General features: G+C 49.6%; 1 protein-coding gene and 1 pseudogene across 1 annotated transcript; one reads left to right on the top strand and one right to left on the bottom strand.

Moving 5' to 3' along the window:
* Positions 1-1,820: 1,820 nt before the first annotated feature.
* On the bottom strand, positions 1,821-6,879 carry LOC107132011 (large ribosomal subunit protein eL34-like; annotated as a pseudogene).
* On the top strand, positions 6,866-12,465 carry PNMA6E (PNMA family member 6E). Its single transcript, XM_024988679.2, has 2 exons — positions 6,866-6,979; positions 8,939-12,465. The coding sequence occupies exon 2, from the start codon at positions 8,949-8,951 to the stop codon at positions 11,607-11,609; it is 2,661 nt and encodes an 886-aa protein (XP_024844447.1). The 5' UTR covers positions 6,866-6,979; positions 8,939-8,948; the 3' UTR covers positions 11,610-12,465.
* Positions 12,466-14,090: the final 1,625 nt, after the last annotated feature.

Here is a 14,090-nt window from a genome sequence, read left to right as displayed (position 1 = left end):
AGCCCTGATGGACTCCTTTTCCTATTTGGAACCAGTCTGTTGTTCCATGTCCAGTTCTAACAGGTGCTTCCTGACCTGCATATAGGTTTCTCAAGAGGCAGGTCAGGTGGTTTGGTGTTCACATCTCTTTCAAAATTTTCCACAGTTTATTGTGATCCACACAGTCAAAGGCTTTGGCGTAGTCAATAAAGCAGAAATAGATGTTTTTCTGGAACTCTCTTGCTTTTTCCATGATCCAGTGGATGTTGGCAATTTGATCTCTGGTTCCTTTGCCTTTTCTAAAACCAGCTTGAACATCTGGAAGTTCACGTATTGCTGAAGCCTGGCTTGGAGAATTTTGAGCATTACTTTACTAGCGTGTGAGATAAGTGCAATTGTGCAGTAGTTTGAGCATTCTTTGGCATTGCCTTTCTTTGGGATTGGAATGAAAACTGACCTTTTCCGGTCCTGTGGCCACTACTGAGTTTTCCAAATTTGCTGGCATATTGAGTGCAGCACTTTCACAGCATCATCTTTCAGGATTTGAAATAGCTCAACTGGAATTCCATTACCTCCACTAGCTTTGTTTGTAGTGATGCTTCCTAAGGCCCACTTGACTTCACATTCCAGGATATCTGGCTCTAGGTGAGTGATCACACCATCGTGATTATCTTGGTCGTGAGGATCTTTTTTGTACAGTTCTTCTGTGTGTTCTTGCCACCTCTTCTTAATATCTTCTGCTTCTGTTAGGTCCATACCATTTCTGTCCTTTATCGAGCCCATCTTTGCATGAAATCAGGTGAGCCCTAAATCCAATGACAAGTGTCCTTAAAGGGACAGAAGAGGAGAGAGAGACACACACAGAAGAGAAGCCACATGAAGGCAAACACAGAGACTGGAGGGACGTGACCACAAGCCAAGGGATGCCTGGAGCCCCACAAAATGAAAGAGGCAAGGAACCTGGAGCCTTTTGAGGGAGCACGGCCCTACTGGCACCTTGATTTGGGGCTTCTGGCCTCAAGAGCCAGGAGAATAAATTCCTCTTGTTTTAAGCCACCTGATTTGTGGTTATTTATTGCTGCATCTGTAGGAAATTCATCCACTAGGGAATGGATTGAGGCAGTTGACACAAGGGGCTGGACGTTTGTATCCCAAATTAGCAACTAGTAATGGGATGTGTGCTAAGTGCAACCTTGGGGAAGGCAGCTTTTGTGGTTTTGGGCAATTCTTAGAGAGCCTTGGCATCCAACCTTCACAGAAGGAGGGAGTGAAAGCCTGAGGTGGGGTGGGAGCCTGTTGGAGTGCACCCCACATCCGCCACACTGTGGAATGGCTGAGTGTCCTCAGTATGTATCAGGAGATTCATTTCCTTCTAGAAGTTTCCCAGTTTTTGTTTTTTTGAGGCTTTTTTATTTTTTTCTTACTCAAAAATGCTTCATTTTTTATTTAGAATTTTTTTGAAATAGAACATCTTGTATTATAGCAATTGTATTAAAAAAATCTTTCTGCAAAGAAAACTCAGGCCCACAAAGAGGTACTACAAGGAAGGAAAATTATGAGCCAATCTCTCTTATAAACACAAATGCAAAAATTCTAAATAAAATATTAGCAAATTGAATCCATAAACCATTTGAGATCATTTAAGTTTAGAGAAAGTAGGAAATCAATCAATAAAATCAGCCATATTAATAAAATAAAGGAGAAAGACTATGTGATCATTATTTTGCCAAATGCAAAAAACAAAAAAAGAGATTTTGATAGAATTTAATAACCATTCATTTTTAAAAAAAACTTTTCAGGGTGGGGAGCAATCCAACAATAGAAGAGACTTCCTTAATGTCCTATTTAGCTTTCTGACTCTGTTCTTGTGCTTTCAACACTTCCACAACAATCTTCTACTCAATAAGGAAAGTGTGCTTGATTCTGTCACGGACACATTTAGCATGCATGGACCCACCATAGGCTCGGCTGACATGTTTCTTCATTTTAGACAACTTCATGAGAACTTAGGTCTCACAGCACGAACGCCCCTAAGTCTGCCTGGGCACACACCACACGTGGATTTTGGTGCTTTCCCAACCTTCTTGGTATAAAGATAAACAATTCTATTACCCGGGGTTCGGGACAGCCTGGTTTTGTTAGAAGCTGTATTGTAGGCACCATCATGAATGCCTCTAGATGCCTTCTCCAGAAGGTCTCCCAGTTTTTTTTAATGAAGAATTTCAAACACATGCCCAGCCTAGAGAAAGTCATGTAACAGAAGTCTGTGGATGCACCCGGCAGCTCCAGCAGCAATCCACCCAGGCCCGTCCTACTCTGTCTTTCCTCCATCCACCTCTCCTTATTGTGGCAGGAGTGAGGGTGGGGCGGGTGCAGGCAGAGACAGTGCCCTGAAGGCAGCAAGCCCTGATTCAGCTACTCTGCAGTGAGTCCCAGGGATCCTAGCGGGGAAGGGGCCTGGAAAAGTCCAGGGCGAAGCCAAGCCTCAGGAAGGAGGGAGGGCCCAAGCCAGTGGTGGGAGGTGGCCTGGGAGGTGTGTGGAGCCTTGAGTGGTGTCCTCCCAACTCCAGACACTAAGGGAGTGACAGACAAAGCCCAAACCTGATGGCAAGCCATTACATTTAGAATGCATAAACAACAAGGAGAAAAGGGAACCCTTACACTGTTGGTGGGAATGCAATCTAGTACAGCCCCTATGGAGAACAGTGTGGAGATTCCTTAAAAAACTGGAAATAGAATTGCCATACAACCCAGCAATCCCGCTGTTGGGCATACACACGGAGGAAACCAGAATTGAAAGAGACACGTGTACCCCAGTGTTCATTGCAGCACTGTTTACAATAGCCAGGCAGTGGAAGCAACCTAGGTGTCCATCAGCAGACGAATGGATAAGAAAGCTGTGGTACATATACACAATGGAATATTACTCAGATAGTAAAAAAAGTGCATGTGAATCAGTTCTAATGAGGTGGATGAAACTGGAGCCTATTATACAGAGTGAAGTAAGTCAGAAAGAAAAATACCAATACAGTATATTAATGCATATATACGGAGTTTAGAAAGATGGTAATGATAACCCTGTATGCAAGACAGCAAAAGAGACACAGATGTAAAGAACAGACTTTTGGACTCTGTGGGAGAAGGAGAGGGTGGGATGATTTGAGAGAATAGCATTGAAACACGTATATTACCATATGTGAAATAGATCGCCAGTCCAGGCTTGATGCATGAGACAGGGTGCTCAGGGCTGGTGCACTGGGATGACCCTGAGAGATGGGATGGAGAGGGAGGTGGGAGGGGGAGTTCAGAATTGGGGGGGTGCATGTACACCCATGGCTGATTCATGTGAATGTATGGCAAAATCCACCACAATATTGTAAAGTAATTAGCCTCCAATTAAAATAAATAAATTAATTTACAAAAACAAACAAACTGGATATATAACTGCTGTATGACCCAGCAATCCCACCGCTGGGCATACACACCGAGGAAACCAGAATTGAAAGGGACACGCGTACCCCAATGTTCATTGCAGCACTGTTTACAATAGCAGGGACATGGAAGCAACCTAGATGGCCATTGGCAGACGAATGGATAAGAGAGCTATGGTACATATACACAATGGAATGTTACTCAGCTATTAAAAAGAACACATTTGAATCAGTTCTGATGAGGTGGATGAAACTGGAGCCTATTATACAGAGTGAAGTAAGCCAGAAAGAAAAACACCAATACAGTATATTAATGCATATATATGGAATTTATGCAGTCCATGGGGTTGCAGAGTTGGACATGACTGAGTGACTGAACTGAACTGATGGAATTTAGAAAGACAGTAACGATGACCCTATACGCAAGACAGCAAAAGAGACACAGATATAAAAAACAGACTCTGTTCTTTTTGGACTCAGTGGGAGAAAGCAGGGGTGGGATGATTTGAGAGGATAGCATTGAAACATGTACATTACCATATGTGTTATGTGATATTACCATATGTGATATTACATATGTGATATTACCATATGTGATATTACATATGTGATATTACCATATGTGATAAAGGAAATGGCAACCCACTCCAGTATTCTTGCCTAGGAAATCCCATGGACAAAGTCTGAGCCTGGTGGGGGACAGTCCACGGGGTAACAGAGTCAGACACAACTTAGCAACTGAGCACATACCATATGTGAAATAGATGACCAGTCCAAGTTTGATGCATAAAACAGGGCACTCAAAGCCAGTGCACTGGGACAATCCAGAAGGATGGGATGGGGAGGGAGGTAGGAGAGGGGTTCGGGATGGGGAACACATGTACACCCATGGCTAATTTATGTCGATGTATGGCAAAAATCACCAGAATATTGTAAAGTAATTAGCCTCCAATTAAAATACATAAATTAATTACAAAAAACCAAGGTCTTACTGTGGAGCACAGAGAACTATACTCAATATCCTGTGATAGATCATAATGGAAAAGAATATAAAAAAGAATGTATATAAGTGTATAACTGAGTCACTTTGCTGGACAGCAGAGATTGGCACAACATTGTAAATCAGCTATACTTCAATAAAAAATTAAAAGGAAAGTGGAAAAAAAAAGAATGAAGGTGAAATAAGTACCTTTTGAGACAGATGAAAGCTAAGAAAATTCACCAATAGATCTGTACTAAAAGAATGCTAAAGAATATCTTTCCACATGAAGAAATATGATAGTAGAGGGAAATCTTGGTATTTGGGTAGAGATGAGGAACACCAGAAATGGTAAATATGGGTGTAAACATTTAAACATGGACATGAATTTGAGCAAACTCCAGGAGATAGTGGAGGACAGAGGAGCCTGGCATGCTGCAAGCCATGGGGTCGCCAAGAGTCGGAAACGACTTAGTGACTAAACAGCAACAACAGGCATTTAAACATTAAAAAATACTTGTTTGCTCTTAATTTCTTTATTATACATATGGCTATTAAAAGTTGTAATAGCAAGTATATTGTAAGCTTTACAATCCATGTAGATATAATATATATGGTAACTATATCATAAAAGATGGGGTAGAGCAGGAATGAGGGCTCAGGATGAAGGGGACACCTATGGCCGATTCATATTTATGCATGGCAGAAAACATCACAATATTGTAAATTATATTGTAGAAATGTCCGTACATTTATGTGAAGTGGTACAATGTTAACCACAATCAGGCAGTGAAAAATTAAAGATATCCAATAAGTCCCCTACAGAAGAGCATTCAAGTGGGGAACTCTCAAAGATGTGAATGTATATTCACATGTTCAATCATGTAAGTTAGCTCACCTTTCTGGTGTAAATTGTCATGTGTGAGCACCCTCTACAAGTGGATGTACTTTAGTGTACTTTACTGTACAGTACTATATGGAGTACAGTATCTGTATTTCAAGCCCAGGATGCCCAGACTCAATCATAAAAGCAGTGGCAATGTAGCCAGTACTGAGAAGAAGTCCCAAGCGATAACAATGGAAACAAAAGTGAAAATAATGGAGAGAGGGAGCAAGGTGAAAGGTGGTAGATGTCACTTGTTCTTATAACATGACTCATTCAACCACTGGATGATTCTAAAGCATTAGGACAAAATCACAGAACATGCGAAGTTGGCTGTGTCAATGATGTGAACAATAATATGGCAGAAGTGTGAAAAAGTGATGGAGGAGCTAGAGAAAGAGAAATGTCTCAGAGTGTGAATGCAAGATCAGCATCAGTGTTAAGTCCACTCAGTTTAATGCTGATTCAAGAGAAAGGTGACAGCCTGGAGGGATAGGGGGAGGGACGTGGGAGCAGATTTCAGAATGGAGGGGACACATGTATACCTATGGCCAATTCATATTTATGCATGGCAAAAATCATCATAACACTGCAAAGTAATTATCTTCCAATTAAAATAAATAAATAAAAAGAGAGAAAGCTAAAAGCCTTTATGAAATTATTACCTCAGGCAGGAAAAAAGGGAACATAGGGACAAAAATAGATGGAAAGACAGTGCTATGTATTGAATGTTTGTAAACGCCCCGCCAATTCACCTATTAAATTCTAACCCCCAAAGCAATGAGATTTGGAAGTGGGGCCTTGGGAAGTGATTAGCCCACGAGGGTGGAACCCTAACGAAAGAGATTAGTGACTTTATAAAAGGGACACCAGAGAGTTCCCTCATCCTCTTTCTGCCATGAGAGAAGATGGCTAGTTGATAAAACTAGACAAAAACCAGTAATATACAGAACAGCATTATGAAATTATCAGTCACAGTATAAGATGAACTATAACAGGCTTCCTAGGTGGCACTAGTGGTAAAGAACCTGCCTGCCAATGCAGGAGACTAAGAGGTGCAGGTTCGATCCCTGGGTCGGGAAGATTTGCAGTATTCTTGCCTGGAGAATCCCCACAGACACAGGAGCCTGGTGGGCTATAGTCCATAGGGTTGCAAAGAGCCAGACACGACTGAAGCAACTTAGCACGCACTTAAAGAGAAATTAACCAATTTGCCAGCGATGGGTTTTCCATCTGCAAGTTTACTTTTGCAACTCAGCTGCCTTGCAGGGAGACCTTTTGATTGGTGGAAAGCAAATGAAGTGACATGAAAGTCGCTCAGTCGTGTCCTTCTCCAGGGGATCTTCCCAGCCCAGGGATCGAACCCAGGTCTCCCGCATTGCGGGCAGTTTTTTACCATCTGCGCCATCAGGGAAGCCATCTTTGCTTCCCGGGGGGCCAGGCCTTGGAACATCAAGTCCTTAGTGCTCACCGCTTGTTGATACAGTAGCAAAGAGCCTCCTCTCGTGCGTTTCTCGTCCAATCATTTTCCTTGTAAACAGCTGCCTAGGCCTTTCCCCCTCATCTTCCTCGGGCTTCCGGGAGCACGGAGGAAACCCAGGTGGCATTCGCACAGAGGGCTCGGAATAGTGTGCTGCACGGTTCCTGGCTGCGCTGCTGAGCCGAGTTCTTCAGACCCTTCTGAGTGGGATTCGAGAGTCAGACAAAGTAAGTAGACAGGCGGGGACTTTGCTGGGGTCTGGACTCCGCAGTTACCAGGGGTCCCGGCTGGGGGTCCCTTAGCTGTCCCAGCAAGGAGTGGAGGTGGGGGGAGGGCCAACACATACTAGATTGGGAATCCGGGTGAGGCCACAGACAGCGGCAGGCTTCAGAGGGGCTGAGGGAAGGGTTTCCTCAGTGTAGGGGTTCTGAGGGGAGGACCGCTGGCTGCCAGGGTGGCTGGTGGGGGGGGCGTTATGGTTTGGGGGTGCAGAGGGGGTGGCTAATGGTTAAACTTGTGGGGGTCTCAGAAGGAAGGGCTTCCTGCTGAGCGGGTGAGGCCTACTTTGGGGGCCAGAAGAGAGTATTACTGGCTGAGGGAGTGGGGAGGACGTGAGAGGGGGTCCCCCATGCTGAGACATGAAGGGAACATGAGGAAAGGGCTAATGTCTGCCCTCTGTGGTGGAAAGAAGGGGCTGAGGGGAGGGGGTGGATGGGGTGGACTCGTGGATGCGGTTTGGAAACCGTTAGGGGAGGTACCAGCTCTGCGGGGGGCGGGGCGGGGGGAGAGGACGTTGGTGGCCGCAAGGGAGCTCTGGCTCCCTTCTGGGGTGGGGGGAGGGAAGAGGGGGAGTCTCTACATGGGTGAGATAGTGTGAAATAGTGCTTGTGGGAGGACTCTCCGGTGTGGGGAGGTGAGAGGGGAAGTCTGATCTCTAAACATGTGGTGGCGCCCTGCTTCCAGGGCCTAGAGGAGAGCACCGCCAAGTGGCAGGGTAGGGGAGTGTAGTTGAAGGGGGCGAGGAGGAGCCGCCTGGCCATGTGCAGTGAATGAGGCTGAGACTGGCGGCGCTGGAGCTGCTGTGATCTGGTGGAGGCTGTTTGCTGTTGCAAATGGATTTGTGGGGGTTCTGGGGGGTGCTCTGGCGCACTGTATTAGGAACGGAGAGGTTCCAGGTCGCCAGAATTGCAGTGGTGGGAGGGGCGGGGCCCTGGTCTCCACACAAAATACAGGTTCTTCACGAGGGTGCTTTGTACATTCACCGGGATACACCACACCTAAATTTAAAAGTATTGCAATTTTACATGATAAGTTCTCTTACCACAGGGGAATTTTATTTGATGTTAATAATGATAATATATCTTTAAATACTGGGAAATCCTTGGATTGAAGGAAAAAAATCACAAAGGGACTTAGAAAATATTTCAAACTGAATAATGAAAAAACACAACTTACCCAAATTAGTGGGGGGCAGCTAAAGAAGCAATAGGAGGATAATGTATTGCTCTAAATGCTTATGTTAGAAAAGAATGAGGACATAAAATCAGTGACCTAACAGTCCCTATAGAGATGCTAAAAGAAGAAGAGCGAAAGAAGCATAAAATGAGTTGACTGAAGTAATAATTGGGCTAAGAAAGGAAGTTGGTGATAGAAAGCAAATTATGGACACGATAAACCAAGCCATATGTTTGTTTTTTTTTTTTTTAAAAAGGGCAACAAAACTGAGAAAGCCCTAGAAAGATGAATCAAGGAAAAATACAAAGAATGCTAAACACCAATATTAGGAATGAAAGAGGGCTAACACTACAGGCCAGATGTACAGTAAAAAGAGAATATAGGGCTATGATAGAAAAAATTACGCTAAAAAACTTGAAAAATTCCTTGGGAAAAAGGCAACTTCCTAAAACTGATGCCAGAAATGTAGAAAATGTTTTGTTTTGTAAATATATATTTATTGTTTTACAGAATTTTGTGGCTTGTTTTGTAAATACACTTAATTTATCAGAAAAGTTTCCTAAAACCAAACAAACAAAACAGGTTGGGGCAGTGCTCCAAGCTGCTGCTGTGAGGGGCAGTGGGGTGGGCTGTGTGGCCCAAACATTGTTCTCTCCCCTTTGCACACATAAGCCTATTCCCACAATTCAAAAGTCTGTGCACACCCCTTTAATCACTTTCTCCACCTTCAGGTCCTCAAAAATGGTGAAGCCACTGGCGCTGCTGCGAGACTGGTGCAGGTGGATGGGCGTGAATGAGGAGCGCTCTGTGCTCCTCCTGGGCATCCCAGATGACTGTGAAGACCAAGAATTCAGGGATGCCGTGCAGGCTGCCCTGGGCCCCCTGGGCAGATACCGAGTGCTGGGCAAAGTCTTCAGAAAGGATCTGGGGTCAAAGATTGCTTTGGTCGAGTTTGCTGAGTATTTAAGCCGAAGCTTGATCCCCCGGCAAATACCAGGCAAAGGGGGACCCTGGATTGTTGTCTGCCTGCCCCAGGCCCCTGATGCTGAATCACAAGATAGACCCAATTTCCCTGCACAGCCCCAGAGACGAGCAGTGGTTGGTAGGGTAGGTGAGGCAAGAGCCACAGGTGATGTAGGAGGAACAGGTGAGGTAGGAGCAGCAGGTGTGGAGGGAGCCGCAGGAGATGTTGGAGGAACAGGTGAGGTAGGAGCAGCAGGTGAGGAGGAAGCCACAGGTGATGTTGGAGGAACAGGTGAGGTAGGAGCAGCAGGTGAGGAGGGAGCTGCAGGAGATGTTGGAGGAACAGGTGAGGTAGGAGCAGCAGGTGAGGAGGGAGCTGCAGGTGATGTTGGAGGAACAGGTGAGGTGAGAGCAGCAGATGAGGGAGCTGCAGGTGATGTTGGAAGAACAGGTGAGGTAGGAGCAGCAGGTGAGGAGGGAGCTGCAGGTGATGTTGGAGGAATAGGTGAGGTAGGAGCAGCAGGTGAGGAGGAAGCCACAGGTGATGTTGGAGGAACAGGTGAGGTAGCAGCAGGTGAGGAGGGAGCTGCAGGAGATGTTGGAGGAACAGGTGAGGTAGGAGCAGCAGGTGAGGAGGGAGCTGCAGGTGATGTTGGAGGAATAGGTGAGGTAGGAGCAGCAGGTGAGGAGGGAACCTCAAAGGAGGGCACCTCAAGTGAGAATGGACCCACAGGTGAGGAGGGAGCTGCAGGTGAGATAGGAGACGCAGGTGAGGAGAGAGCTGCAGGTGAGATAGACGCAGGTGAGGAAGGAGCTGCAGGTATGGAGGGAGCTGCAGGTGAGAATGGACCCACAGGTGAGGCGGGAGCCTCAAGTGAGAATGGGCCCGCCTGTGAGGAGGGAGCCACAGATGAGGAGGGAGCCGCAGGGGAGGCAGGAGCTGCAGGGCAGGCAGGAGCTGGCTTCGAGGGACGAGCTACCAGTGAGGCAGGTGGTACAGGTGAGGAAGGCACTGCAGATGAGGAAGGGGCTGCAGATGAGGCAGGTGGTATAGGTGAAGCAGACACTGCAGATGAGGCCGGGGTAGCCGGTGAGGCAGGAGCTGAGAGTGAGGCCAGAGCTGAAGATGAAGCAGGAACATCTGATGAGGAGGGAGCGGCAGGTGATACGGGAGTTGCAGGTGTGGCCGGATCTCTGAGCCTGGCAGGAGCAGCCGGGGAGGCAGGAGTTCCCATGGAGGCTGCAGCTGCAGGCATCGCCGGAGCCATGGATGAGCCACGGGCCCGGTCCCCTCAGTGGTGGCTGGCCTTGGAGCCCGTGCTAGAGAATATGGGCTACCTAGAGCTGAGAACCTTCTCCGGGATGGAAGAGCCGGACGAAGGGGAAGAGTCCTTTGAGAGCTGGCTGGATCATGCCAACGACATGCTGTACCTGTGGCGCCATGTGACCGAGATGGAGCGGAGGAGGCGGCTGGTGGAGAGCTTGGGGGGTCCGGCGCTGGATCTCCTGTGCAGCCTTCTGGAGGAAGATCCCAACCTGACAGCCCAGGATTGCCTGACAGCGCTGGTGGAGGCGTTCGGGAGCAAGGATCCCCGGGTGACCGCTCGGCTGAAGTTCATGATGTGTGCCCAGCGGCCCCAGGAGAGCCTCTTTGCCTTTGTGATGCGCCTAGAAGGCCTGCTGCAGTTGGCCCTGGGCAAGGGGGCTGTGCACCCAGCCATTGCAGATCAGCTGCGTGCCCGGCAGGTGCTCATGCGGGCCCGGCCCAACAACCTGATGCAGAACAAGCTGAAGAGGATGCGGATGGAGAGAAGACCCCCCAGCTTCGTGGCGATGCTGCAGCTCATCCGGGAGACGGAGACCTGGGAGACCGACCCAGCGATGGGTGAGCAGCTCCCAGTGGAGGAGGAGGCCCATGGGGTCCTCGGAGACCTGGCTGCTGCCCTAGGCCATGTGATCATCACTGAGGGCGCAGCTGCAGGTGGAAGTGAGGCCTCCCCAGCCAGTGGAGATACCTCTGCCCAGGTTGCCTTTTCCAAGGAAGGTGGTGTCGAGGCCCTCCCAACGCGTGAAGAGGCCAGTAAGGCAGTTGGCAGCAGCGCCGAGGTTGCCCAGGCTGCTCCTGAAGCCCGTGGTGCTGCCAGGGCAGCCTCTGCCCCTGGGGAGACCACTCAGGAAGATGGAAGGGCTCCCAGCCCCCTGGGCCTAGGTCAAGCAGCACCCTCAGAGGCCCCTTGGAGTCCCCCTACTGCCTGGGTGGGTGGGGCTTCCCCGGTGGTTCCAGGAAGTCCTGGCTGGGAGCCAGAGGGTCTCCCCCAGGTAGGAGACCAGGAGGCTGAGGAGCCCCCGAAGAAGGGGTTCAAGCCCATCCCAGAGGAGCCCGAAGATGAGGAAGGGGCTGTGGAGATGAGCCCCCTGGGGTTCTCCTCTGGTCAATAGGCTCAGCAGGTCCCAGGCCCCTGGCCTGGAAGCAGGGAGAGGCCAGGTCAGGCAGCCTCCTGGCCCCACATTAGGGGCCATGTCATGGTGCCTGGGCCTCCCCACCCACCCAAAAGGGGTCCCCTATTCAGCATCCCCTGGGACAGGCTGGTCCCTGTCCTGGGAAGTCCATATGTGTCACTGTAGGCCACCTAGTGACCCAGATCTCAAGGAACGCCTCCCTGGCCCAGCCTTTCTCCCCTCCCTGTCAAAACACATCCCTGAGCTGTCATCAACTCCCCTCCCAGCCCTCGAAGAGCCCCGAGGTGCCTGTGAACCCAGGCCGGGTGTCCCCACCTATACCTGGTCAGCCACCCTGAGCCCTGCCACATGCCCTGAGCTTCAGCACCAGCCAAGACATGGTCCTCAGCTCAGTGTGTGCTTCCCCATTGTGGATTCAGGCCAAGTTCTGCTTGGTCTCCTGGAGATGTGCATGTGTTCTTCTCTGAGCAGTTCCCCCCATCGTGGTGCAGAGACACCCCAGCCCACTCCGAGGAGCCGTTGGGAATGAGGGGACAGACGAGGGCTTGGCCGGTGACCACCCCAGGACCTCAGGAAGGAAGATCTGCATTGGGGCTTCGCAGCGTGGCTTCGGGAGGCCCCCCAGTACCTGTGCCCTGCTGGGCCATGCCATGCTTCCTTGGGACTTGGTGTTCTCGGCTTGGTGCAGCATGCCCTGCTGTGTGACTGTCCTGTGCCCGCCATAGGACATGTGGGCCTGAGTGGGAGGGGCTGCCCTGAGGGGACTGGGCATTGCCAGTGCCCACCATCCTGGCAAGACACTGCACGCGAAGCCCTCGGAAAGGGAGAGGGTAGGGGGAGGGTGGGGGAGGGCGGGCCGCTGTGTGGCGGAAGGGAGGGCACCCCGTTAGGGACTCTTGGAGGAGCGGGGGGGGGGGGGGCGGGACTGTGATCTCTAGTGGCCATCAGAAGTTCCCTGTGTTGTCATTCCCTGTCTTCAATGGTTTCAGTCTGTGTTGCGCTTCAATAAAATTTGCTGAATGTTTCAGCTGAGTCTCGTCTCTGCTCTGGACAATGGAGGGGAGGGGCTGCTGGGGTGGGGCCGGGGGTGGGGGGAGTGACAGTGGCCCAGTATCCCGAGTCAGCACTGCAGTGCGGTCCCAGCAGGGTGGGGGGTGGGGGCCAAAATAGCTTCCTGCTCAGCACCTATGGCAATGAGAGGGTAGGGTAGGTACTTTGAAGACCCAGACATGGTGAGGGTTTTTCTTCCATTTGATAGGTGTGAACCATAACATTTTGAGGTTATGTTTGTTCTCATTTTGGGATAGTTGTGTCTTTTGAACACAACTATAGTTGACAGAGACAGAATAGTCCTCTGTCTTTTGAAAATGGATGGCAGCGATCCTGGTTTTCTTTTTCACTGGGGGCAGGTGCCCCTGGCATCCAAGTGCCTGGGACCCAGGGCCGCTCAAGAGGTGGGATGCAGAGTGGGGCTCCAAAACAAGGAACTGGCATGTCCGGAGGTCTCTAGCCTCCTTGGTGAGAAAGCTAGTATTAGTCTGATAGAGTTTTGAAAAAAACCAAATGTATTTTAAGCTGAGGGATTGTAAAATGCGAAAACCTCACTGTGCAACAACAGTGACAGCACTTAGCAGTGGAAAATTGGGCCTGGACACTCATAGGGTTTCTGGGAGAGTGGGCGCAAACATACCCACACCACCTCCACCTGAAAACAAATTTGCTCTTGAAGAGAAGACAGGACCAGCCTACTGAGACCTGCAAGGGCGAAGGCCCAGTCATGTGATGGGGAGGGCCAGGGGTGCTGTCTGAAGGGGTAATGTTCAGGGATGGGGGAAACTGGCCTGACACTAAGGGCACTGGGAAGCTGTCGGACCCAGGGACCAAATCTGCATCTCGTGCCTCCTGCATTGGCAGGCAGATTCTTTACCACTAGTGCCACCTGGGAAGTGGTGGGAAGGAGGGGACCAGAGGGGTGTCCTCGCCTGTCCAGCACTAAATCATGTGGCATGATTTAGAACCTTGTTCCTTTCTGCAAAGCCTCTGGGCCTGGATCTCCAGCTCTCTCTGAATGCCGATGGGACCCCAGGCATCCTTTGGCTAATTCCCTTTGTGCTCCCACTGGCCACAATGAGATGTGATGGCTAAAGTCTGTCAGTGATACAAAGGCCGCCCAGTGACACTTGCCGAAAGGATCCCAGACAGCAGGTGCCTGCCGAGTGGCCGGAGTTGGAAAGCTGGGGCTGATGCCCCAACGGCAAGTCTAGGGCAAGCCAGGCAGAGGTACAAAGGGTGGGTCTTCACCTCTTGTCTCTTGGAACTGAAGTCTGAGGGGGAGCCAGGCTGATGGCAAGAGCAGAGCCCACAGTCTGTGGTCAGTGGCAGGGCACACAAGTGTGCATGTCCAACTGGTGCCTCCTGCTGCCTGGGAGGGCTGATTGCCAGTGGCGAGGAGCCTGTGAG

This window comes from Bos taurus, chromosome X, assembly GCF_002263795.3.
Source record: "Bos taurus isolate L1 Dominette 01449 registration number 42190680 breed Hereford chromosome X, ARS-UCD2.0, whole genome shotgun sequence".
Lineage (NCBI taxonomy): Eukaryota > Metazoa > Chordata > Mammalia > Artiodactyla > Bovidae > Bos > Bos taurus.
This window is presented reverse-complemented; position numbering and strand designations above follow the sequence as displayed.

Excerpts from the sequence above, each read along its gene's own strand:
- PNMA6E (XM_024988679.2), top strand. The coding sequence starts at position 8,949 with ATGGTGAAGCCACTGGCGCTGCTGCGAGACTGGTGCAGGTGGATGGGC.